Below are 25,811 nucleotides of genomic sequence, written 5' to 3'. Positions count from 1 at the left end.
GGCCTCCGAAAGTGCTGAGATCACAGGTGTAAGCCACCATGCCCAGCCAAATGCTTTTTAAAGAGGGACTTTTATAAAGATTACGCATGTTTATCATCTCCAATAACTCCCCAACACAAAACCTCTGCCCTGAGCAGCACAGACTTATCCGCACCCAGATGTGTTACTCTCGCATCTGTAATTTGATTGTGCACTTCCTCTTTTTTTTTTGAGATGGAGTCTCGCTCTGTCTCTCACCAAGGCTGGAAAGCCGGCATGCAGTGGCACGACCTCAGCTCACTGCAACCTCCGCCTCCTGGGTTCAGGCAATTCTCCTGGCTCAGCCTCCCGAGTAGCTGGGACTACAGGTGCGTGCCACCACGTCCAGCTAATTTTTCTATTTTTAGACAGAGTTTCACCATATCGGCCAGGCTGGTCTCAAACCCCTCACCTCAAGAGATCTGCCCACCGCAGCTTCCCAAAGTGCTGGGACTACAGGCATGAGCCACCACACCCAGCCTGTTCACTTCCTCTTAACTAGAATATTAGCTCTGACCTCTTCAAGAACTCAAATATAAAACCTTTCTCAAGTATGAAGATGCTGGGTAGCCCAGTGGTTCTGAGCACTTGCTCTAGAGTCCAAAAGACCAGGATGGGCATCCCAGCTCTGAGACAAACTAGTGAGTGACCCTGGGCAATAATCAGGCTTCAATTTCTTCTTCAACTAATGAAGATAATAATGCCTATCTCATAGAGTTGTTTCAAGAATGAAATAAATAGCCCAGGCGCAGTGGCTCAGACCCGTAATTACAGCAAGTTACCCAAATTACTGCCAAGGTGGGCAGATCACTTGAGGTCAGGAGATCAAGATCAGCCTGGCCAACATGGTGAAGCCCCGTCTCTACCAAAAATACAAAAATTAACCAGGCATGGTGGTGCATGTCTAATCCCAGCTACTCAGGAGGCTGAGGCATGGGAATCACTTGAACCAGGAGGTGGAGGTTGCAGCAAGGTGAGATTGCACCACTGCACTCCAGCCTGGGTGACAGAGTAAGACTCCGTCTCAAAAAAAAAAAGAAAGAAAGAATTGTACATCTAAGTGTTTAACACAGAGACTAATGTAGCAAATCAATAAATATTAGCTACCTTCTTATCAATGTTACTACTGTTAGATGTCTAGGTCGAAGACCTATCTCCTCCATGAACTCTTTAACCACCTTTGCCCACAGCAAATGCCCTTTGAACTCCTACAGCCTGTTCTTTCCCACACCTAATTTTATCCTATGGGCTTGCTGTCTAATTGCTGGTATTTATGTAGGGCCTGACATCTAGCGTTTCCACATCGATCTAAGCATCCAGGGATCATATCTGCTCATTTTTCTATATCCCTCAAGGCTTGTGGCATAAGACTGAGCTCATTGTAGAAAACTGACTAAACCCTTGTTATAATTTACATTTAGAGAAACCCACCCTTTGTTATAATTTATAGTCAGAGACTTTGTCCCACAGGTGAGAACCAATCACCAGTGGCTATTGGAAGCTATAAACATTCCACTATGAAATAACCTCATAACACCACAGGAGCTTTCTTGACTTCCACTAATGATGAATGATTTAACATCCCTAAACAAGACACATGCCTGACTTCTTCACAGCTGGCCAATCCCTCTGCATGTAGCTGGGCTCAGAGAGCTTTATAACTAACACAGGATGGTGCCTCCTGTCAACCTCCACCTTTCCCCAAATAAGGTGACCTTATTTCCTGGCTGCACAGCAGCCTCACCGGTAAAGGAAGGTTAAAGCCAACAGCTAACTATGCCAAGACAACTTGAATTTAATTCATGGTATCAGGGAACAACACAGGCTGCCACAGCTGAGAATTCCTCCCTCTGGGAAGATGAATTAAGTAAATCTAGGAAGAATAATGGTGGTTTCCCAGCCATCTAATAAAAATCAAACACAATATCCAAGGCCCTGGTTCACAGCACCTAAAGGTAGTTTGGGTTCGTATGCCTCAAATGTTTTCTCCAGCCCTTTACCTGGCTTATTTCTTACTTGGCTCCAGATGTTGGATTAATTGTCCCTTTCTCAAATGAACCAAGGGTCTGGATAAAAGACACGAGTCACAACCTGCATTCTCCTCTACCACCCTTAACACATGGTGACTAAGTAACTATCTCTCTGCTCCAGGTCCCTCTTTTCTTGTGTAAGGTAAGATCCATGTGAGTATGGACCAAAACTGTCTTGTTCCCTGCTGTATCCAGAGCTTAACAGAGGGTCTGGCCCAAAGAAAGCATGCACATATGTTTATGTTGAATGAACACATAAGTCGAAGGACCTTGCTGACCTGGTTTTAGGTGCTTTACCAATGATCCCACTTTTTCGACCGTTCCTGAAGCTTCATGTCCCAGCACCATGGGCTTTTTCACGATAAAATTCCCAATTCGACCCTCCTCCCAGTAGTGGACATCTGAGCCACAGATTCCAACAGAATGCATCCTCAGCAACACCTCTGATAAAAGAAAGGAAGAAAAAAACAGTGAGAGAAGGAACAACCCCTATCACTCTGAGGTGCCCTAGTGATTTCCCTCTGCCCAGGGGAGAGGGCTGGGTTACCAGGCCAGGCACACTATTTAGGCCATAGAGGAAAACAAGCTACATAGCAACCCTGATTAAGTCTTGCAAGGCAAACAAGCTTCCACATGTGATGGCTAATTTTATGTGTCCACTTGGCTAGGCTATAATGCCTGGTTGTTTGAAGATACATGTTGGGCATGGTTAGCTTTTAAACCAATAGACTTTGAGTAAAGTAGATTACCCTCCATAATGTAGGTGAGCCTCATCCGATCAGTTTGAAGGTCTTAAAAGCAAAGACTGAGGTTTCCTGAAGGAGAAGGAACTCTTCTCAAGACTGCAACATCAACTCTTACCTGAATTTCCAGCCTGCCCTTTGTACACACACACACACATACATACACACACATATATCTTAGTGGTCTTGTTTCTCTGGACAACACTGACCAATACACTAGATAGAAAAGATATTATTAGTAGCATGAAATGTACCAACCACTTAAGAGAACAAACTATTTTCCAAAAGAAAACTTTCTAGGTAATTAATATGCTATGCATGATTCTTACCTGTTTATGAGAACAAGTCTGGTAGAATCTCAGCTTGGCAACATTTTGTGAACTATTGAGTTCTTCATGCCTATTGTTTTCTTTCCTTTTTTTTTCTTTTTCTTTTTTCTTTTTTTTTTTGAGACAGAGTCTCCCTCTGTTGCCCAGACTGGAGTGCAATGGCAGGATCTCGTCTCACCGCAATCTCTGCCTCCTGGGTTCAAGCAATTCTGCTGCCTCAGCCTCCCAAGTAGCTGAGATTACAGGTATATGCCACCATATCCAGCTAATTTTTGTATTTTTAGTAGAGACAGGGTCTCGCCATGTTGGCCAGGCTGGTCTCGAACTCATGACCTCAGGTGATCCACCTGTCTCAGCCTCCCAAAGTGCTGGGATTACAGGCATAAGCCACCGCGCCTGGCCAGTTTTCTAAGTTCAAAATAATGATGGTACTGTGCCCCTTTGGTGAAATAAGTACCAATAAATACCATCATCTCTGACTGAGATGATGGTTATGAATACCTCCCTGAAAAAAAACACTCTGCCTTAGAAAGACAGAGAGACCCGAATCTCTGCTATGCAGTGCACTTGCCACAGACTACTGGGGTGGCTCTTCAGAACTTTCTTCCTCCTTAGTTTTAGTGAAGAGAGTAAGAAACGGCAGGGTGAATTCTCAGATCGAAGGCAGGGAAAAGTCATTTGAGTTAGGAAAACCATCTCAGAATTTCCTCTCTTGAAGTAGCAACTGGTAACGAGAGATTAGATTTGACTTTGCTAGAACACTGGCTAAAATGCACTCTTTTCCCTTCCGATGCAAGTGTAGCAAGAGACAAGAGTGTGAGCAGAATGCTGCTTCAGGGAGAAAAGCTAAACCAGGAGCCAAGCTTGTACTCTGGGTCCAAGACAGCCCTCGTTCGGCCACTTCTGGAATCAACAGTCAACTTTTCAGGACACAGTGAGGTAACTCTTTCACTTCTCTGAACACGGATCTTGGTGAAAATCCTTGAACCCTGACTATACAATACTTGCTCAGCACCCATAGAATGGCTATATTCTGTCTAGTCTGTATTCTCACCACTTACAAGTCGACAACACAAGTGACCTTTCAGTAGCAAAGCTCTGGATCCACCAGGAAAGCTGCCTTCGATCTGATGTTCACCCAGAAGCTGCGGTTCTGGTGTGAGGTAGGACAAAGTGGGAAAGGACACCCCCAACTTCTCAAGGGTAGAAAGGGGACGTGACTGTCTAGGTGTGAGAAGGGGAGGGTGAGTATCTACAGACACTCTGCCCACTGCCCCCAGCCTCACTTCAGGCTCCTGCATGATTATGACAAAGTGGGATTCCAGGGATGGGAGGGATTAGACAGCTGTCAGCAGGGATCTCAGCCAACAGAAAAAAAGAGATGGAAATGTTCACAGCACCTGCCATGTGCAGACAGTGGGCTGGACTCTATTCTCACCACAGCACTCAGGTTGTAAATGAGAAACCCAAGGCTGGGAAGTTACAGATGCCACCTTGGGCGTCAGCATGTCAGCTGAGCCCCACAGGCTTAGCAAGTGAGAGGCCTGGAAGGAGCGGAGTAAAGGTGTTGGAAACCCTGGCCCCATGTGCTCACTCACTGTCTGTGCTTGGTTGATTAGGGCAGAGGACAGGGCCCCATGCAGCCCCTCCCACCCCCACTGGACAGAAGGTCCTGGGCTGCCGCACACTTCAGTGACTGGCCTTCCTGGGGAGTGGGGAAAGCTGGCATGATGCTCCCTTTGCTAATTAAAAGATGAAGTTCTGTAGACTCACTCCTTTTCAAAGTTTGGGTTAGGGTTAGGACATTTGGCCACTCCAACAGCAGCTTCTGGTAGATAGGGTACACTGTCATTAGGTCAAAAGAGGAACAATTCTGTCACTGGTCCATATACTTCACATCAAAAACTCTTTGGGATGAGTCAGCAATCTGGTACGGTAATTTTTCTGATTCTATCACTATTCTTTTTATTTCATGTAGCAGCCAAGATAAACCTCCCACCAGGTCATGCTGCACACAGTAGACTCCGTTCTCAGCCTAACAAAAGCATAGGTTTTTAATGGACGCAAAAGTAATAAACAGTAGGAAAAGAGAGGTAAGGGAACAATACACATGTGATTCCAAAGGGAACAACAGGAAATAATAAAATATAAGTTATGTTTCCCAAGAACTTACCATTTGGGCCTGGTTCAGGGATGGGATAGTTCTCCTAAAACAAACAAAATTGAAAAAAATCATTTAACATGTATAATAACTTTACCTTATGAACATTTTCCATTACAAACTAGAGTTTCATCATTAGTTTATTTCTTCTTAGAATTAACACAAGCTCAGACCACACTGCTCCTGGGTGCATGCCTGAGGGGATACGCTAAATGGCACGCTGCGCACACCTGCCTAGCCCTTCTTCACTTGTCTGCATAACACAGTGACCGACCCAACAACGGCATGGCCAGCACACTCACAAAGCATACAGAGGACCACACTTGTCACTAGTGACATGCCACAGGGTGAGATAAAGTGCTGATGCTGGGTTCCCTCCCTGGGAAACAGCCTACAAACCGAAGGCGCAATCCTAGCCGAGGAAGAGCTGACTAATTGCTGACCTCATCCCACCCACTGGTGCAACTTCGCCAGGACTAAGGAAAAAGCACACTCCGTGTAACTCTAGGCAGAAGGGATCTTTGGGTCTCTAGATCTGCCATCCATGTTAGATCCCGCCTTCCTGGAGAAACATGTTCTTAGATACAGATTTGTCTGGTCTGACGAACTCCCCCAGGGAAAGGATGCAGGCGTTTCCCACAGTTGAACGTGAGGGTGTTCCCCTCTAGACAGGTAGGAGAAAGTGTCTGCGCTGCCAATCTCTTTCCTTCCCATCAGCACAGAGACTGATACCTGGTCCTCTTTCCCTAAAATTCCCATGTGGCATTATAGGGGCCCCTTGGGAACACTTAAGACCTGGATTTTGGCCCCTCTCACAGGTTCAAAAGCAATCTGAGCTATTCTGGTGTTCACAGCTAGTAGTAATAGCAGTAGTAGTAGTGTTGATTTACTAAGCCTTCTTTCCTCATTGCCAACGGGCTAGGAAAGTCCTAGTGACAAGGAAGGACACTAAGTGGCCAAATCCAAGTGTTCATTTTACTATTTTAAGGTAATCAAGAAAAGAGGGTGCAGTGGCTCATGCCTGTAATCCCAACACTTTGGGAGGCTGATGCGGGCGGATCACTTGAGATCAGGAGTTTGAGACCAGCCTGGCCAACATGGTGACACCCATCTCTATCAAAAAGATAAAAATTAGCTGGGCGTGGTGGCACATGCCTGTAGTCTCAGCTACTCAGGAGGCTGAGGCAGGAGAATTGCTTGAACCCAGGAGATGGAGATGGCAGTGAGCCAAGATTGTGCCACTGCACTCCAGCCTGGGTGACAGGGCGAGATTCTGTCTCAAAAACAAGAAAGAGAGAGAGAGAGAGATGGAAATGTTCACAGCACCTGCCATGTGCCAGGCAGTGGGCTGGACTCTATCCTCGCTATAGTACTTAGTTTGTTCATGAGAAACCCGGAGCTGGGAAGTAATAACTTGGTCAAGGTCATGCTACCAGAGAGTGGATGAAGCCCGCTTCCACTGTGGAATACATCTTTTCTCCTTCAGGGGTGGTGCAAAGAGCTGCCAAACAAGTGATGAGAATGTCAGAGCTGGGCCCCATGAAGCAAGCTCTGGGACGAGGCACTGTTCCAAACTTACCTCCCCTCAAAGCGCTTATCTAGCTGCTTTTACAGGCAGCCCCACCGCATTAACCACACCACGGGCACCAGACACACGCTGCTCGGCACCAGCACTGCGCTTAGTGGTCCGTGGCTTTTGTTTTTCCTAACAAGATCATAAACGCCTTGAAGTCAAAGACCATGCCTTCCGTCTCTTTAGCACCAGGCACAGTGCTTGGCCCCAAACTCAAGTGTTTGTACTTGTTAAATAACCACTATCCAAAATAGTGTTTCCAAGGAAGGTCAGAGGTTTTCACTCATCTCAAGTTACCAGCCCTTTCTGTTGAAGAGGCTCAGTGCTAATCTGAACCTCTTCTCCAGGGAAACAAAGCTCAAAGCTTTAATGCTATTGCTGCCTAGCTGATATTGCTCAATGGCTTCTTTGTGTCAGGTACTGTGTGCTTTACAGGCATTACCTCACTTAATACTTGCAAAAAAACTACATGGTACATCCTACTATTTCCCTTTTCCATGTGATGAGACTGAGGAACCCGCCCATGGTAACACTAAGGTAGCAAATGGTGGAGCTGCATCCAAAGCAGCCTGATGGGGGCAAAAAGGCTTAAGGGAGTTTTTTAATCTCTTAATAATTTAGACTGGCTACATTGGAAGGAAGGAAGGAAGGAAGGAAGGAAGGAAGGAAGGAAGGAAGGAAGGAAGGAGAGAGGGACAAGGAAGGAGGGAAGGAAGAAGGAAGGAAGCGAGGGAGGGAGGATGAGAGGAAAGGAGGTAATCAGTCTAGAAATAGCCACCTCAAGATAGCTGATTGTCACCAAAATATTCCTCAAAGTCATTGCTGGTCCCACATCAGACATCAGGGACCACTGTGCAAAGTGATGCTTCTGTTATACCACTTGAATTTTTTTGCCACTTTAAGTTCTGGGATACATGTGCTGAACCTGCAGGTTTGTTACATCAGTATACACGTGCCATGCTGCTTTGCTGAACCTATCAACCCGTCATCTAGGTTTGAAGCCCCACATGCATTAGGTATTTGTCCTGATGCCCTCCCCTTGCCCGCAACCCCCCGACAGGCCCCGGTGTGTGATGTTCCCCTCCCTGTGTGGATGGGTTCTCAATCTTCAACTCCCACTTATGAGTGAGAACATGTGGTATTTGGTTTTCTGTTCCTGCATTAGTTTGCTGAGAATGATGGCTTCCAGCTTCATCCATGTCCCTGCAAAGGACATGATCTCATTCATTTTTATGGCTGCATTATACTGCGTGAAATCTTAAACTGCAGGTTAAATTGAAACTAAAGACTAAGGCCTTTATTTCAAACATGGCAGAGCACCCCACCCTCCCTGCTAAAGGCACTAGTAGGCAAATTCACAGACATTGAAAGACAGTTCCACAGCATACAATTCATAGCCTTGCCTAAAGCCAGGCCAGGCCTGAACGCCCCCATTTGGAGGTGGAGAGGTGGTAAGACTAAAGCTTAGAACAACAGTCAGGCACACCAAGTAGGCCCTGGGTCACTAGAGAGAACACGACTGTAAATATTTGTTCAAGTTAATGGAGCTGAACAACTGTGCTCCTACCACACCGCAAAGCTGCAGTGACTCTCCCAGACACTAGAGGGTGCTGTGCCCACAGCCTGTGCTGTGCCTATAGCAGAACACACTTGATGGAGAAGTTAAATTCCTCTCCCTGCACACCAACTTTCTTCTTCCATTCTTTTTCTTGCTGATTCTAATTACCCTTACAACTCAGGCTTGTCTCCTGCCCCCTGTCTCTGTAGGAGACATGCTACCTGAGCACAAAACTATTTTAACATCAGCCCGTAGGTTTGTAAATATTGCCCTAAGCACACTGTGGAGACTACAATGTTTCAGAAAGTAATTACAGCATGGTTACTCAAAACCTTGCTCTTCATGTTTCCCTGGCATGATGTTGGCCACAATCCTCTGTTTGCTTAATCTCTTTCTTTCTCTCAGATACTTTTCCAATTATCCTATTTCTCATCTACCAAAGTTCCTTAGGTTCTCTGAGATCCCGAACTTTCACTTTTATCTCCACAGCTCCTTTTCTCCTCATTCCCAAAGGTTTTGTCAAATCAATCATATTCAAGGTTTCCTAAACAGAATTTCTTTTTCTTTTCTTTTTTCTTTGTTTTTTTCTTTTTTATTTTTAGTAACTTATCAGCAGTCCCTGATGTCAGATGTCACTGCACTCAGGCTAGAGTGCAGTGGCATGATCTCAGCTCACTGCAGCCTCGACCTCCTGAAGTCAAAGTGATCCTCCCATCCTCCCGCCTCAGCCTCCCAAGTAGCCGGGATTACAGGTGCGTGCCACGCTGCACGACTAATTTTTTTAAATTTTTCATAGAGATGGGGTTTTACCATGTTGGCCAGGCAGGTCTCAAACTCCTGGCCTCAAGTGATCTGCCTGCCTCTGCCTCTCAAAGTGCTGGGATTACAGGTGTGAGCCACCGTGCCTGGCCGAATTTCTTATCTTTTAATGAGTGACTGTACAAGGGGGTAAAAAGGAATTGAGTAACTCTTCTTTACTATAGTTGTGTCTGTTTTCCAGCATATTTCACTTCAAGTCAGAAATACATATCTGAATCACATATATACTCTCCCTTCTACCCTTTTCAGCTCCTCCCGCTGCCCCACCAGCCCACTCCTGAAGCAACTCATGGAAATACTTCAGGAAGTACCCTCTGTGGGGACACAGGATCATCTCAGGTACCTCTCACATACTATAAGTTATCTTGCTTTTCCTAAATATATATTTTACATTAGCCTAAATATACATTTCCTAGCTATGTTGTCACTGGTGCCATTTCCTCTACTTCCACCTACATAACTGAGTTGATTCCCTTAACCTATCTTGCTTGGGTTGCAGCAATGGCTTCAACACAAGGAGAAATGGAAGGAAGATGCCTTTTCCCTCCTCCAGCCAACCTGAGTGGCACAGTGAACTCAGACTCTAGAACTGCCTGTCTACATGCAGCCCAGGCTTCCCCCACCAGCTGCATGACCTCAGGGTAAGTTATGTAACCCGTGTGCCCCAATTTCCTCCTTCATATGATAATCATGAAAGAGAATGCCGACTCAGTAAATACGTTCGCTGTTATTACAAAACAAGTAAAATCAAAGTTCTTTTTCCATAATTAGCTCATGCTATGGTTGAACCAACCCTGGTCAATCTTGTCCTTCTGATAAGAGTAAAGCACGTTAAATAGAAATTTCAGGAGGCCACTGTTTTGCTCCTGCACTGGGCCCCAAGAGAACAGAATAAAAACCCAGAATGGAGCCACTCATACTAAAGTTCCACGTCATCAAAGCAAAATTGAGTTGTTATATGATCTTCAGAGAAATCAGGAGAGATAACAGCCAAATATCCCAAACAGGCCAGTTTCAGTCAGCATGATAATAAAGTTCCCTCTACTTTAATCCTTACCAAAAAAATGAAAAATTATGACCTGAAGAAACCTCATCTTAACCAATCAGTTATTTTTTTGTTGTTGTTCTATTTCCCCGTTCCCACCTTACAAAGAAAATAACTGAAATGACCAATCTGCTTTTTCTTGTGTTTCTGCTTTCTTTAGCTCTTTTCTGTTTGTAAAACCACCTCCTCTGTTTACCTCACTGGAGCACACGCTATTTTATGGAATGAAGTGTTGCCCAATTCTAGAATTGCAAATAAAGCCAAATAAAATCTTTTAAATTAAATTGTAGTAATTTTATCTTTTGACAAGTATTTTAAATTGTTTTGTGGAAAAGTTGTGTTCTGCATCCTGGATTCAACCAAACCTCAGGTCAAAAATATTCAAAAAATAAAAAATAGCAATACAACCCTAAAAAATAATGCAAATGAAAAATAATCTATAACAATGATTTACAGAGCATTGACATTGTGTCAGGTGTTATAGGTAATCTGGGGGGATTTAGAGCAGATGGGAGGATGCATGGAGGTTATATGCGAATACTACACCATTTCATCATGTACAAGGGACTTGAGAATGCTTGCATTTTGGCATCCGCAAAGGGTTCCTGGAGCCAATCCTTCCCCTACTCCAGGATACCAAGGACAACTGTATTCTCATGGTTTTCATATCAACATTAAGAAAATCTGACCACTCTTTACAAGGCTGGAATTTGGAAGAAAGTGAAGGGATTCTAGCAGTTTTTAGGCTTGACTCTGCCAGTTGTGGAAAGAGTGCAACATGCTCCCACTGTCTTAGGGTGGGGGATGGCTGGCAGTGTGTGGGGAAGGTGCTGGTCTCATCCCAGATGCACAGCAGTCACCTGCTCCCTGCTGCCAAGCTTCCTGTGGCCTGTGGAGGGCTGCCCTGCACACCTGCAGAGCGCAAGAGACCCTGTTTTTCTTCCTTTCCCCTTCCATTCTCCCTTTCTCTTGAGTGCCTGAAAGGTGTTTTGAGGGTGGGAGGAAAATTCAAAGGTTTCCCAATTGGCTATTTTGTCATGACAGGCTTTGTTCTAGCCGCGTTGGTCCTGGCAAACTTGAGGTCAAAATAGGAGGTAGAATGTCTTCCCAAGGTCCAATGAGCTGGTCTCCAGCCCGGGCTCTCCTGGCTCCATTCAACTTTGTTCTGCTGATAACAATCTTGCTGAAATGCAAAATCGTATCAAGTCGCCAGTGACCCTGGAGACTCCTAAACCCCTCACGTGGTGGCCACCACGCCCCCATCTTACCTGCAACCACACCACACTCACCCTTTCCCATTGCCTAATCCCTCTCCCTCGTCCAGATCCCACAGGAGGTGGGAAGTGAGGCATCTGGGATGACTTCTAAATTCCTACGAGAATTAGGAGACACTTAGGTTTGGACATGCTGGGACTAAGGTGTCTTGGGACATCCAGGTGGGGCTATTGATATGTAATAATGTTTTGTGATTCAAAATGTCTCAAAATGGAGTCTTTTTTTTCTTCTAGTTATTGTTTTATAAAAACATATTGTGGTACAATACATAACATAAAATTTACCATCTTAAATCCTTTTAAGTGTATAATTTAATATTGTTGTCTATATTCACATTGTTATACAACAGACCTCTAGAATTTTACATCTTGCAAACCTGAAACTGAATACCTATTAAGTAACAACTGCTCATTTTACCCCCTCAGGAGCCCTTAACAAACACCATTCTACTTTCTGTGAGTTTGGCTACTTATTTCATACAAGTGGAATCATATACTATTTGTCATTTTGTCACTGGTTTGTTTTTATTAACATAATATTCTCAAGGTTTATTTTTAACCTCGAGAATGGTTTGATCTGAGATGATAACACCTGCTGCGGCCAGGCAACCCCAAAACTTGACAAGAAAGTGAAGCCAAGGCCAGGTGGGATGGCTCACACCTGTAATCCCAGCACTTTGGGAGGCCGAGGCAGGTGGATTGCTTAAGGTCAGAAGTTCCAGACCAGCTTGGGCAACATGGTGAAACCCTGTCTCCAAAATTAATTTTAAAAAATAAAATAAGAAAGTGAAGCTAAAAGGTGGCTAAGACATGAAATTGGACATTCCTGTGTAGGGTATAAAAACAGTAAAGAAAGTGACCATGGCCGAGAGCCTGTAGAAGCTCCGCCCATGAGAACTCTGAGGCCTCCTCCTCATGAGCAGAGGCTGCCATAAGTTCTGCAGGGAGAAGAACAGCCACAACACTCCTCCCACTTTATTGTTTCGAGGGAAATCCAAATCGGTTAATCGGCCAGCGTGCTGGTCTCTGGAGCTACTTGCCATGGCTCGTTTCCTCTGGTTTTTTTGTTTGTTTGTTTTTTTGTTTTTTTTTTTAAAGAGATGCATTCTCATTCTGTAGCCCAGGCTGGTACATTAATAGCTCACCACAATCTCGAACTCCTGGGCTCAAACGATCCTCCCACTTCAGCATGCTGAGTAGCTGTGACTACAGGAGTGTGCTATCACACCCGGCTACTTTTAAAATTTTTTGTAGAGATGAGGTCTTGCCCAGGCTGGTCTGAAACTCCTGGCCTCAAGTGATCCTCCCACCTCAGCTTCCCAAAGTGCTGAGATTACAGGTGTGAACCACCATGCCTGCCCCGACCTCCCCTATCACTGCCTGTGTGTGTTGAATATATTTGCATGATTGTTGGTATGTGAAAGCCTCGCATTTAATTGACCATTGAGTTCTTGTGAAACCTCTGGGCTCCTGGTTGGAGTCAGCACAAGTAGGCTGGAACCTGACATGACAGCTGTCCAATAGGCAGTTGCTTACTGGGACTGGTGCTCAGGCATCACCTCCTGCAAGAAGCCTCCCAGGTCCTCACAAGGCTGGAGAGGTGACTCCTTTCTCTCCTTTGCACTTCTCCAGCATCTAGCATTGAATCCACACAGGATAGTTAAGGACCATTTAATTTTCACCAGGGATAAATAGATTAAAATTTCCTCCTAATTCAAAGTGTATGAATATAACCATACATGATCTTATTGAATGGTTCTCTCTATGAAGCAAAAATTCTAAGTCTTTGAGCTTTTGTCGGATGCTAGTCTGTTAGTGATCTTGATAAGTGCTCACTGTGTTCAGGTCTATGTTATTGAATATTTGCATGTTTTTTAAAATTGTTGAGTTGAATATTACTTTGCAAAATTTGAACATATTTTCCCTGGTAATTAATGTTCTTAATGTAAACCTGATTTGGGGAAAACTGCCAGCCTTAACAGCCACACTAAAAGACTTCTAAGTTAGATGCCAATATTGTATCTACGTGTACATATTTCTCCTTCTTCTTAATTTCTGCCATGCATTTTTATAGAGAAATTTCCCCTACATCCATAATTCTAGTATCTCCCCTTAGAATAGGGCTGCTTTTACGGAATGTTAAAATCCTATCTGTGATATTGCTTGCTTCTTCTCCTGCTTTTCATAGTGAAAGGAGGTGGCCAAATGCCTAGGCAGATAGGAGTGGGTATCCAGTGACATTCCACCTCCAAGTGGAAGACGGTTTAAAGCCTGAAAGCCAAGCTACAAGTTAAATCCTGGGACTGGATCAAGAACTTGTCTTCCTGTTTGAATGCTTTCCTCTGATTGATCCCCACCCTTCACCTATTTTACATATACCTAATCTTTCCTAAGTGGTTTTCTACACTGTTTTGCCCACCTTTGAGTGGTGTCTTCACTTTAACATTTTTTGCATACTCACAAACCAGTCAACACACACTTCCCATCCTGTGCCTGTAAAGATCTCAGACTCAGTTGGTAGAGGGGGAGATGGCCTGACTTCGGGGAAGAGACAACCTGACTTCTGGGAAGACAACCTGCCCTTCCCATCCCTTCTCCAGTTCCCCTCTCTGCTGAAAGCCATTTTCATCGCTCAGTAAAATTCTCCACCTTCACCATCCTTCAATCATCTGGGTGACCTCATTCTTCTTGGACACTGGACAAGAGCTCAGGTCCCACCAAGTGCAGGTACCCAGAAAAGGCTGTCACACTGGCCCTTTGCCCCTCACCAGTGGCATGCCCTGTGCAGTGAGGCAAGGGACCAACTGAGCTGCTAACATGCCACCACCTGCAGATGGTGGAACTAAACAAGCACTGTAACAGCCCCTCTGGGGCTTCGGGGTCATGGACACCCTTACCTGGGTGCTGCCACATTCCCCTCGAGGAGCTTGCTCCTGTGTCAGTGCCTGGAGCAGCTGGCTGGCTGGATCCTGCACTTGCTCATTCATGTGCTCCCTCCCACAAGGGGTTGAGCACGGTAGGCCCAGTAGATAAGGCACCCCTTCCATAAGTCCAGCGAAGGGGCCAAGAAAAAGCTGCATCACTTTGAGAGGAAAATGCTACCTTTGTGCCTTGCGGTCTTTCACAGACAAAGGCACTGCCTTTCCAGAGCTGTTGGCGGAGGTGGGAGTGTTTGCTGGATTTAATCTCCTGTTTTGAATTTGAAATGGTGTGTCCAGTTTGGGTTTTGTTTTGTTGTTGTTAAAACATAAAATTAAGATAAAAGCAAGAAAGATGCTTCTTTGGGCTACTTGCTGCTACCCAGTTTCTCTTTTTCTGGAGGAGTTTTAGATTCTCTTTTCACTCTTGAGTGTCTCTGACTGGTAAGGGTTAAGCAGCCTGCATCTCATCACTATCAGGGTAATCTGGTTTAATCCAGCTGCTCCTTCATGACTATCAGCCCCTTTAATCTGATCACATAGAAGCAGCTGGCTCAGAGAAACAGACATGATGCCCAGGACCATCTGAGCTGCCCATGTTCATGCCCTCTTATTATACAATCCGTTTTACCCCAAAATCTTAACAGTAAATTATAGACGGCAAGGAGGGGACATTTTGAAAGTGCTGTATTAGATATAGATTTATCTTATTTTTAAAAATACATAAAAGTATTTGAAAATGCTTAGGTCAAGCCCGGGCACGGTGGTTCACACCTGTAATCCCAGCACTTTGGGAGGCCGAGGCAGGTGGATCACAGGGTTAAGAGATTGAGACCATCCTGGCTAATACTGTGAAACCCCATCTCTACTAAAAATACAAAAAAATAGCTGGGCGCAGTGGCAGGAGCCTGTAGTCCCAGTTACTTGGGAGGCTGAGGCAGGAGAATGGTGGGAAATCGGGAGGCAGAGCTTGCAGTGAGCTGAGATCGGGCCACTGCACTCCAGCCTGGGTGACAGAGCAAGACTCCGTCTCAAAAAACAAAACAAAACAAAACAAAAATGCTTAGGTCAAAGCAATTCTTTTGACCTAAGGTATAATACATTGCCTCAATGGACAAAAACTCAAGAAATACCTTCATGGATCTCCGAGTAATGTTTAAACTTGATGCCAATGTACTATTTTTTTCTGCCCTTCATAGTTAAACAACATTCACCCATCATTCTAAAATTATTATTTTTTCCTTTAATTTGTTGCCTCCTCCTATAGCTGATCATAACGAGAATCTGACCACGTCCCCTCCACGGTGCTCAGTTTCCTGGAAGTGGAGGCTGTTTTGTTGCTGTACTCCCCCCTGCTCAGCGGCTCCTGCCTGAAGTCTGGAAGAGCCGGCTTTCAGGAAGAAGGGAGATGAAGTGCACTCAGAGGGTAACTGATGAACTGATTTGTAATGCAATGTACAGAACTTGAGAGGAGCATTTAGAAATGTTTATAGAATTTTTTTTGTTTGTTTTTGTTTTGAGATAGAGTCTTGTTCTGTCACCCAGGATGGAGTGCAGTGGCCTGATCTTGGCTCACTGCAGCCTCCGCCTCCCCGTTCAAGTGATCTTGTGCCTTAGCCTCCTGAGTAGCTGGGATTATAGGCGTGCACCACCGCACCCAGTTAATTTTTGTATTTTAGTAGAGATAGGATTTTGCCATGTTGGCCAGGCTGGTCTCAAACTCCTGGCCTCAAGTGATCTGCCCGCCTTGGCCTCCCAAAGTGCTGGGGTTGCAGGCGTGAGCCACCGTGCCTGGTTGTTTATAGCATTTTGACATGACGCAGCATTCAAATATATTGATGCAAACATATCAGTCCATGGCCGCCTGGAAAAAATAAAATTGGTCCTTCATTGTGGACAGTTTGTAAAGCCCTGTATTAAAGTACCCAGCACATGCCTGGAACGCAGTAGGCAGTCAACATATTAATTCCCCTCATTTCCCTACCATTCGAGTGAACCCTACATTACAAAAACAAGCTGCCCACCACCCCCACCACCAAACATAGCTTCTGTGGGGGAAAAGCTAATTTGACTGCTTTATATTCTAACTTCATGAACCAGGAATTCATTTCCTAATTAAAAGCTTCTGGGTTTCTATAGACTGATCAAAGGGGCATACAGTAAACTGGAAAACACAGAGGAAAACAAGATTGTTGCCTGGGCCCACATTATAATAACTTGGTTAAGAAAACTGTCCATGTGTTTGAAGGCCCTGGTCTCCGTCCAACTCTTTTTAAGCTGATAGGGTTTAAGTGTCCGTTCTCAGGGTCTCTGGCTTCCTGCTCATCTCCACAGTGAGCACGTACCACTAACAGTGTGCTGGATGCTGTGCTAGGCCTTTCACACGCACGACTGGTCCCACTGAATCCTCATACAACCAAACAGAACACTACTATTACCCCCATTTCACTGGGAAGTTGAAGTGGAAAATAATTTGTTGAGTCATACAACTAGCAGCAGTAGAATGGGGACTAAACCCCACTCTGGCTCCCCAGCCTGGTTTGGGAACTTCGCACTATTTGCATTTAGAGAGAACCCCAGCAAGCTGACACTGTTTGCTTCCTTATACATCAACTTGGTCATCAGTCCCTTTTGCTCCCTCCAACTCCCAAACTTTCTCTATTTAAAATGTGGGGAAAAAGCGAAAGTCCTTAAGTCTCAGGTTGTTGTTTCATTTTGTTCTCCTCATTATAAAAGAAAACCACCGGTCTTAGTGTGTGTCTGACTTACCACCCAATTTATAAGTACTCCTTGCTGTGGTCAAGGTGATCATTAAACTAATTAGTAGGTGAGGAGTTTAATTTTTTGTTCCCTGCAGCCATATATCAAGAAAGAAGAGAATGGTGCCTTCTGCTTAGGCAGTAGGGATGCTGTGCGGTACGTTTCCTTCCTGCCAGTTAAGGGACAAGTCAAGTGGACCAGGTCACACTCCCCCACAGGACCACTGCCCTGGACGCTGGCTGGCTCCTGGCCTTACCTCAAGCAGGAAGGCGGCACTGGGAAGGGTTGAGCCGTCGCTTCCTGCTTCAGAACACTTCGGAACCCAGCTTCAGATTTTAGGAACGATTTATACACATTTTGGAAAGCAAATAATGATGTAATTTAAATGATACACTTTTCCCTTGAAAATGTATACATTTTTTGAAAAGATTTTAGGAATGAGAGTTTCCCCAAACAACTCCCTTCATAGGAGTTCCTGAGGCACTGAACCATTTTATCAGCAAACCCTGCCCTCGGTATACCTAAACCGGCCACAGTTTTTTGAGCTTCATTTCCCCAACCAGCCAGAAATGGAAGCGTTTTTGATCTGTGGCTGCGTGGTCTTACATCAAAAGAAGAAAACAGTCAAATTCTCCCCACTTCCCCTTATCTTTTTTGTAATTTATATCCAACCAAGGTTCCCCCTCCCCACCCAAATGCAACTGCTGACAATTTATTAAGCCCAGGAAATCCTGGGTTTCATTTTGGTCCTCTTGCAGAGAGGAAAATGGCTGGTTCCCCTCAAAGCTTCCCCAGGATTGTTCCTCCTAGTCGCTATCTCTGGTTCACTACTGGCCCCAAACCCAAGCCACCAAGCCTATCTGTCTTAAGGAAAAGGTGGAGGAGCAGTGATACCACACTGGGGTCAGGGGTGGGCCCTGTGGAGGTGCTGGTGGAAGACCATGCCTGAGAAGGAGTGGCGAGGGCCCAGAAGGTTTGTGTGGAGCTGCAGGTGCACCTGAGGCAGCATAGTCCTCGCTGGTGGGTCTCCTCTGCTGACAACTCTTTCTGCCCTTTCCCCTCCAGAGTTGGGGCTCTCTCCAGGGTAATGGCCTCCTCTTCTTTCCTTCTCATTCTACATGGTTCACTCAGCCTAGGCAAGCTCAGCCATACACAATTCCCCATAGGGCACTATTTGGGACAGGACAACTCTTTGTTGTCCAGGACAGTGCTATGAACTGAATAAAGCCTGCAGTAGTGCTCCTCAGTCATTGTGACAACCAAACCTCCCTGACACATTTCCAAATGCCCCCTGGGTGGGGGTGGGCGGTGCAGTGCTGCTCAGTAGAGGAGCAAAGGACTCCTGAGTTTACATTTCCACACCAGATAGCATCCCTGCACTCCAGACCCCTGCACCCAAGGAAATTTCTCAAAGGCACCTTGTGTCCTGTCCTAGAGACATCTTTATTTTTATTTTTTAATTTTTTTATTTGTTATTTTATTATTATTATTTTTTAGACAGAGTTTTGCTGTCATCCAGGCTGGAGTACAGTGGTGCGATCTCAGTTCATTGCATCTCTGACTCCCAGACTCAAGCAATTCTCAGCTTCGCAAGTAGCTGGGATTACAGGCATGCAGCACCACACCCAGCTAATTTTTGAATTTATAGTAGAGACAGAGTTTCACCAAGTTGGCCAGGTTGGTCTCAAACTCCTGACCTCAAGTGATCTGCCTACATTGGCCTCTCAAAGTGCTGGGATTACAGGCATGAGCCACCACACCTGGCCTCCAGAGACATCTTAAACTCAAATTTTCAAACCTGATCTCATCATTTTAATCTACTCTGACTAGTAAATGACCCTACCACTTCCCATTCTCAAACTGAGCCTACGTGTTTTCCTAAATCCTCCTCTGAACTCTTTTACCCAGTTAGTGTACCAGCACACAACCACAGGTGAAATTCTCTAGCCCATCATATTTTCTAGATCCTTTAGGTTACAGCCACCCCAACCTAGCCCCTAATCCAGTCAGAGAGTGGCTTCTAATGCACAGCTGATGAGATCAAGGTTAGTTCCCTGCTGCTGTAATCTTCAAAGCTTTGTCTACAAAACCATAATAGAGGTAGTCTGCCTGAGCAGTGGGAGACCATGAGTTTGAGTTAAGGTGGAGGAGAACTTAAGTGTGGTTCTGCACCTTAGGTGCATGACTTTTAAGCAGGCTCTGAGCAGATAGAGGGCCAAGGGCCCCTCCCTGTGGGGTCTTTTCTCTCTGAGGCCTCCATCAAAGCCCTCGGGCTCTTTCATAATTGTTGACTTTGTCTCTCTGCCTCCCTCAGTAAACTTGGGAGGAGGGGCTGTGTCCTCCTCTCTGGGCCCTCAGCCCAGTGCCTGGCACATGGCAGGCATCCTTTCATGAGTGAATGTTTGTGGAATGAAGTACTGAGTTGGAAATCACTCTGCAAACTGTGTAGAGCTGGACCACTTTCCCTTACTCATACCACCATCTGGCATTTGCAACAATAAACACTAACAGCCTCACTTTAATTCAGGACCTTGGGTGGAGGCTCGAAAGAGTGGAATGAACACTGGACTGGGGAGTCTGAACATCTGAGTCTGTTAACTAACACAACTTATCACCTCGGCTATGGCACTTTCTCCAACTGAGGAGATGGAGTGTCAGCTGGGACAAGGGTTCTACAGAGGGGCTTAGAGCGGCTTAAAGAGAGTCCTTGAACAATCTGAAATTGTTGCCAAACTCAGTCTGTTTGCATTCTGTTGAGGGGACATCACAGATTCTTAAATAGTCAAGAACTGCTAATCTGGATAAGCTTCTGAATTACTGCAGTTTACATACTGACGCATGGACTTTGAGGGAAAGGAGGTACAAGGGAGCAGCAGAGATGGCTGGCACTCGTCCCACACAGCCACTGCCATCACAGGCCCATCTGAGAGGGACTTTGTCAAGGCAGCCTTGGCATGACCAGGGTGCTGACTCAGCCACTCCCTAAACTTTATTTAGTGCCACAAGCCAGGGAGCAAAAGGCAGGGTCTCAGGCAGAGAACACACATACAGAATGCTCCTAAAGGCACAGAGGCACGGGATTAGAAAGGAAAACTGCTGGAAAGTGAACCAGATAGGGACTTAGGGAGAGAAGAAGCCTTACAGACAAGGGGACTATCAAGATCCAGAAGTCTGACACAGGCAAGGGGAACACCAGGGGTTCTGGAGATGGAGGCCTAGACTGGAAGGAAAGGAGAAGGAGCTGGCACTTCCTGAGCACGTACTAAGTGCTGAGTACTCTTGTGATCATAATAATCCTGCAAGGGAGGTTTATCAGTCCCAAGCAAGGGGAGTTAAATAGAACTTCCGCTGTTTTTAAGTGTCCTCTGACCCCCCTTTCTGCTCTGCACTGTCTGTCCAGATAATTCAGACAGCCTTAGCATTTTCTTTGAAAAGGTCAATGACAAGAGGCTGGACTGTAAATCTGCAGCTGGCAAAGGAGAGAGAAAGATTCATTCAAACAGTTTGCAACCATCCTGGGCACCGGCCACGTGCCAGCCACGGGGCTAGGTTCAGGGAGGCACAGGACTAGATCCCTGCCCTTTGCAACAGCCACTACCCGCCGCCCCCACACCCGGAGGGGAACCAGCTGGGATCTGGGCAGCCAGGGCGCTTAAGGTGCGGGGCCGGCGCAGGGCTGGAAGTGGGAAGCCAGGACTGCGGCTGGGCTCAGAGGAGAGTGAGGTAGGGTCGGTAGGCTTCCTACCCTCCTTCCCGGCTTACCAGGCGCAAGTCCCCCGGTCCGTGCACCACCAGGGAAAGGTTCTTGGGCTTGGCCGCCGCCGCCATGGAACTCTTTTGGCTCTCGGGTGCGGCCTGGAAGGCGCGGGACGTTTGGTCGCTCTGGTGGCGCTGCCCAGCCGAGGGTCCAGGGCACAGGGTGGAAGGCGGGGCCTGGAAGAAGCGGCGCACGCAGGGGCGGGGCTAGGCTTCCTCCTTTGTGACAGCCCGGGCGGTGCTAGCGTGGAGGGGCGGGGCTTCCTGGCCTTCTCCGGACCGGAGGCGGGGCGGGGCTTCGCGAGGGGGCTGGGGGCGCGAAGCCTGGGCGCTGGCTCCATCTGAAGCACGCTGTTTGTTTGTTTGTTTGTGGCCGAGGCTGGAGTGCAGTGGTGCGATCGCTGCAAGCTCCGCCTCCCGAGTTCACGCCATTCCCCTGCCTCAGCCTCCCTAGTAGCTGGGACTACAGGCGCCCACCACCACGTATCTCTGTTTAGTAGAGACGGGATTTCACCGTGTTAGCCAGGATGGTCTCGATCTCCTGACCTCATGATCCGCCCGCCTCGGCCTCCCAGAGTGCTGGGATTACAGGCGTGAGCCGCCGCGCCAGCCCTGAAGCTCGCTGTTTTTGCCGCCTCACATCCAAGCGCGCACAGCTGCCCTGAAAACCGCCTGCGGAGGCAGTAGGCACAAGACCAGGGCTCTCAAATGTTATCTGCAGAAGAATGGGGGTGGGAAATGTGAGGAGCTGTTGATAATGCAGATTCTCAAGACCAGCACCGAGATTCTGATCCAGTAGGTCTAGGTCAGAGGTGCAGCCCGAGGATCCATATTCCTAGCAACAAGAACGCTGAGGCTGTGGGTGGAGCTCAGTGTGCACTCTGGGAGACAGGCGCTACCATGACGCAGCATCCGTTTCGGCCCTGTTTCTCCGGCCCCCAACAAAGGGCCTGGCACGACTAGTAGTGAATGAATTCGTGCATTATTCCATGGGCCTGGTGCATAAGTATAAAAAAGACATGAGGCCAGGCGCACTGGCTCACGCCTGTAATCCCAGCACTTTGGGAGGCTGAGAGGGGTAGATCACCTGAGGTCAGGAGTTCAAGACCAGCCTAATATGATGAAACCCCATCTCTGCTAAAAATACAAAAATTAGCCGGGCGTGATGGCATGTGCCTTAATCTCAGCTACTTGGGAGGCTGAGACAAGAGAATAGCTTGAACCTGGGAAGCAGAGGTTGCAGTGAGCTGAGATTGCATCATTGAACACCAGCCTGGGCAACAAGAGTGAAAATCCGTCTTTAAAAAAAAAAAAAAAAGCCATGAAATGGAATTTGTGGACCTCTTTCTCTCAACTGGTTCTGCTGCTTCTATTCAGTTGGGGAATTTCCCTTTCCTAGCCAAGGAAAGCCATGACAGAATGTACCTGGAAAATCGGGACACTCTCACCCAAATACTGCACTTTTCCAATGGTCTTAGCAAATGACACACCAGGAGATTATATCCTGCGCCTGGCTCAGTGGGTCCCACGCCCACAGAGCCTTGCTCACTGCTAGCACAGCAGTCTGAGGCAGCAGCCTGGCAGACGAGGGGTGTCTGCCATTGCTGAGGCTTCAGTAGGTAAACAAAGTGGTCGGGGAAGCTCAAACTGGGCAGAGCCTACCACAGCTCTGCAAGGTCTGCTGCCCAAACTCTTCCTTCAAGCCTCTCAGCCCTCTGAGAAACAGTGAGGTTTTACTCTCTGAGGAGAGAGCCGCTTCTAGCGAGGCCTAAGTCTATAAGGCCCCTCCCTCCTTTGAGGACAGTGCTCAGGATTTCATTCCCTTACAGTCCCCCCTCCCCCATATGTAACTGCTGAATTGATTCACCTTGCCTGCTACCTAGACAAAACTAATTTATCAAGACAGGGGAACTGCAATAGAGGAAGAGTTCATGCAGAACCAGCTATGCAGGAGACTGGAGTTTTATTATTGCTCAAATCAGGCTGCCCAAGCATTCGAACATACAGGGACTCAGAGTGTTTAAGGATAGTTTGATGGGTGGGGAAAGGCCAGTGACTCAGGAGTGCTGATTGTTTGGGTCACAGATGAAATCACAGGGGATCTAAGCTGTCTTCTTGGACTGAGTCAGTTCCTGGATGGGGATCACAAGATCAGATGAGCGAGTTTATCAATCTGGTTGGTGCTACTTCTTGAGGGACCAGTGCCAGTATAGGCTGTATTTGTTCCTTGCTGAGGGCCCTGGTTCCTCTGGGATTAGGCCTAGATATTTGACTTGTTGTAAGCAGAGCTGGGCTTCTGGTTTAGACGCCTTGCATGCTTGATTAGCTAGAAAGTTCAAGAGATCTAGAGTAGCCTGCTGGCATGAGGCTTCCAAACTGGGAGACAAAAGTAAATCATCCAGATTCTGTTCCAAGATGGCCAAATAGGAACAGCTCTGGTCTGCAGCTCCCAGTGTGATTGATGCAGAAGATGGTGATTTCTGCATTTCCAACTGAGGTGCCTGGTTCCTCTCATTGGGACTGGTTGGAGAGTGGCTGCAGCCCATAGAGGGTGAGCCGAAGCAGGGCAGGGCATTGTCTCACCTGGGAAGTGCAAGCAGTTGGGGAATTTCCCTTTCCTAGCCAAGGAAAGCCATGACAGAATGTACCTGGAAAATCGGGACACTCTCACCCAAATACTGCACTTTTCCAATGGTCTTAGCAAATGACACACCAGGAGATTATATCCTGCGCCTGGCTCAGTGGGTCCCACGCCCACAGAGCCTTGCTCACTGCTAGCACAGCAGTCTGAGGCAGCAGCCTGGCAGACGAGGGGTGTCTGCCATTGCTGAGGCTTCAGTAGGTAAACAAAGTGGTCGGGGAAGCTCAAACTGGGCAGAGCCTACCACAGCTCTGCAAGGTCTGCTGCCTTTGTAGACCCCACCTCTGGGGGCAGGGCATAGCTGAACAAAAGACAGCAGAAACTTCTGCAGACTTAAACATCCCTGTCTGACAGCTCTGAAGAGAGAAGTGGCTCTCCCAGCACGGTGTTTGAGCTCTGAGACTGGACAGACTGCCTCCTCAAGTGAGTCCCTGGCCCCTGTGTAGCCTAACTGGGAGACACTTCCTGGTAGGGGTTGACTGACACCTCATACAGGCAGGTGCCCCTCTGGGACAAAGCTTCCAGAGGAAGGATCAGGCAGCAATATTTGCTCTTCTGCAATATTTGCTGTTCTGCAGACTCCACTGGTGGTACCCAGGGAAACAGGGTCTGGAGTTGACCTCCAGCAAACTCCAACAGACCTGCAGCTGAGTGACCTGACTCTTAGAAGGAAAACTAACAGATAGAAAGGAAGAGCATCAACATCAACAAAAAGGACATCCACACCAAAACCCCATCTGTAGGTCACCAGCATCAAAGACCAAAGGTAGATAAAACCACAAAGATGGGGAGAAACCAGAGCAGAAAAGTGGAAAATTCTAAAATCCAGAGTGCCTCTTCTCCTCCAAAGGATCAGAGCGTCTCATCAGCAATGGAACAAAGCTGGGCAGAGAATGACTTTGACGAGCTGACAGAAGTAGGCTTCCAAAGGTTGGTAATAACATACTTCTCTGAGCTAAAGGAGGATGTTCGAACCCATTGCAAAGAAGCTAAAAACCTTGAGAAAAGATTAGACGAATGGCTAACTAGAATAAGTAGTGTAGAGAAGACCTTAAATGACCTGATGGAACTGAAGACCATGGCACAAGAACTAAGTGATGCATGCACAAACTTCAATAGCCGATTCAATCAAATGGAAGAAAGGATATCAGTGACTGAAGATCAAATTAATGAAATAGAGCAAGAGGAGAAGTTTAGAGAAAAAAGAATAAAAAGAAATGAACAAAGCCTCCAAGAAATATGGGACTATGTGAAAAGACCAAATCTACATTTGATTGGTGTACCTGAAAGTGGCAGGGAGAATGGAAACAAGTTGGAAAACACTCTTAAGGATATTATCCAGGAGAGCTTCCACAACCTAGCAAGGCAGGCCAACATTCAAATTCAGGAAATACAGAGAACACCACAACGATACTCCTCAAGAAGAGCAACCCAAAGACACACAATTGTCAGATTCACCAAGGTTGAAATGAAGGAAAAAGTGTTAAGGGCAGCCAGAGAGAAAAGTTGGGTTACCCACAAAGTGAAGCCCATCAGACTAACACCGGATATCTTGGCAGAAACTCTACAAGCCAGAAGAGAGTGGGGGCCAATATTCAACATTCTTCAGGAAAAGAATTTTCAACCCAGAATTTCATATGCAGCCAAACTAAGCTTCATAAGTGAAGGAGAAATAAAATCTTTTACAGACAAGCAAATGCTGAGAGATTTTGTCACCACCAGGCCTGCCTTACAAGAGCTCCTGAAGGATACACTAAACATGGAAAGCAACAACTAGTACCAGCACTGCAAAAACATGCCAAATTTTAAAGACCATCGATGCTAAGAAGAAACTGCATCAAATAATGGGCAAAATAACCAGCTAACATCATAATGACAGGATCAAATTCACACATAACAATATTAACCATAAAAGTAAATGGGCTAAATGCCCCAATTAAAAGACACAGATTGGCAAATTGGATAGAGTCAAGACTAATTGGTGTGCTGTATTCAGGAGACCCATCTCATGTGCAGAGACGGATATTGGCTCAAAATAAAGGGATGGAGGAAGATCTACCAAACAAATGGAAGGCAAAAAAAAAGCAGGGCTTGCAATCCTAGTCTCTGATAAAACAGACTTTAAACCAACAAAGATCAAAAGAGACAAAGAAGGCCATTACATAATGGTAAAGGGATCAATTCAA

General features: G+C 46.3%; 1 protein-coding gene across 1 annotated transcript in view; it reads right to left on the bottom strand.

Moving 5' to 3' along the window:
• SORD (sorbitol dehydrogenase) overlaps positions 1 to 21,389 on the bottom strand; it is a 44,513-nt gene extending 23,124 nt beyond the window's left edge. The window contains exons 1-3 of the mRNA XM_011992094.1: positions 20,991 to 21,389; positions 5,294 to 5,327; positions 2,327 to 2,491 (exon numbers count right to left, since the gene is read on the bottom strand). Of these exons, the coding sequence (XP_011847484.1) occupies positions 2,327 to 2,491; positions 5,294 to 5,327; positions 20,991 to 21,056 (265 nt within the window). The 5' untranslated portion in view covers positions 21,057 to 21,389. The remainder of the gene's footprint in view (positions 1 to 2,326; positions 2,492 to 5,293; positions 5,328 to 20,990) is intronic.
• Positions 21,390 to 25,811: the final 4,422 nt, after the last annotated feature.

This window comes from Mandrillus leucophaeus, unplaced genomic scaffold, assembly GCF_000951045.1.
Source record: "Mandrillus leucophaeus isolate KB7577 unplaced genomic scaffold, Mleu.le_1.0 Scaffold402, whole genome shotgun sequence".
Classification (NCBI taxonomy): Eukaryota; Metazoa; Chordata; class Mammalia; order Primates; family Cercopithecidae; genus Mandrillus; species Mandrillus leucophaeus.
This window is presented reverse-complemented; position numbering and strand designations above follow the sequence as displayed.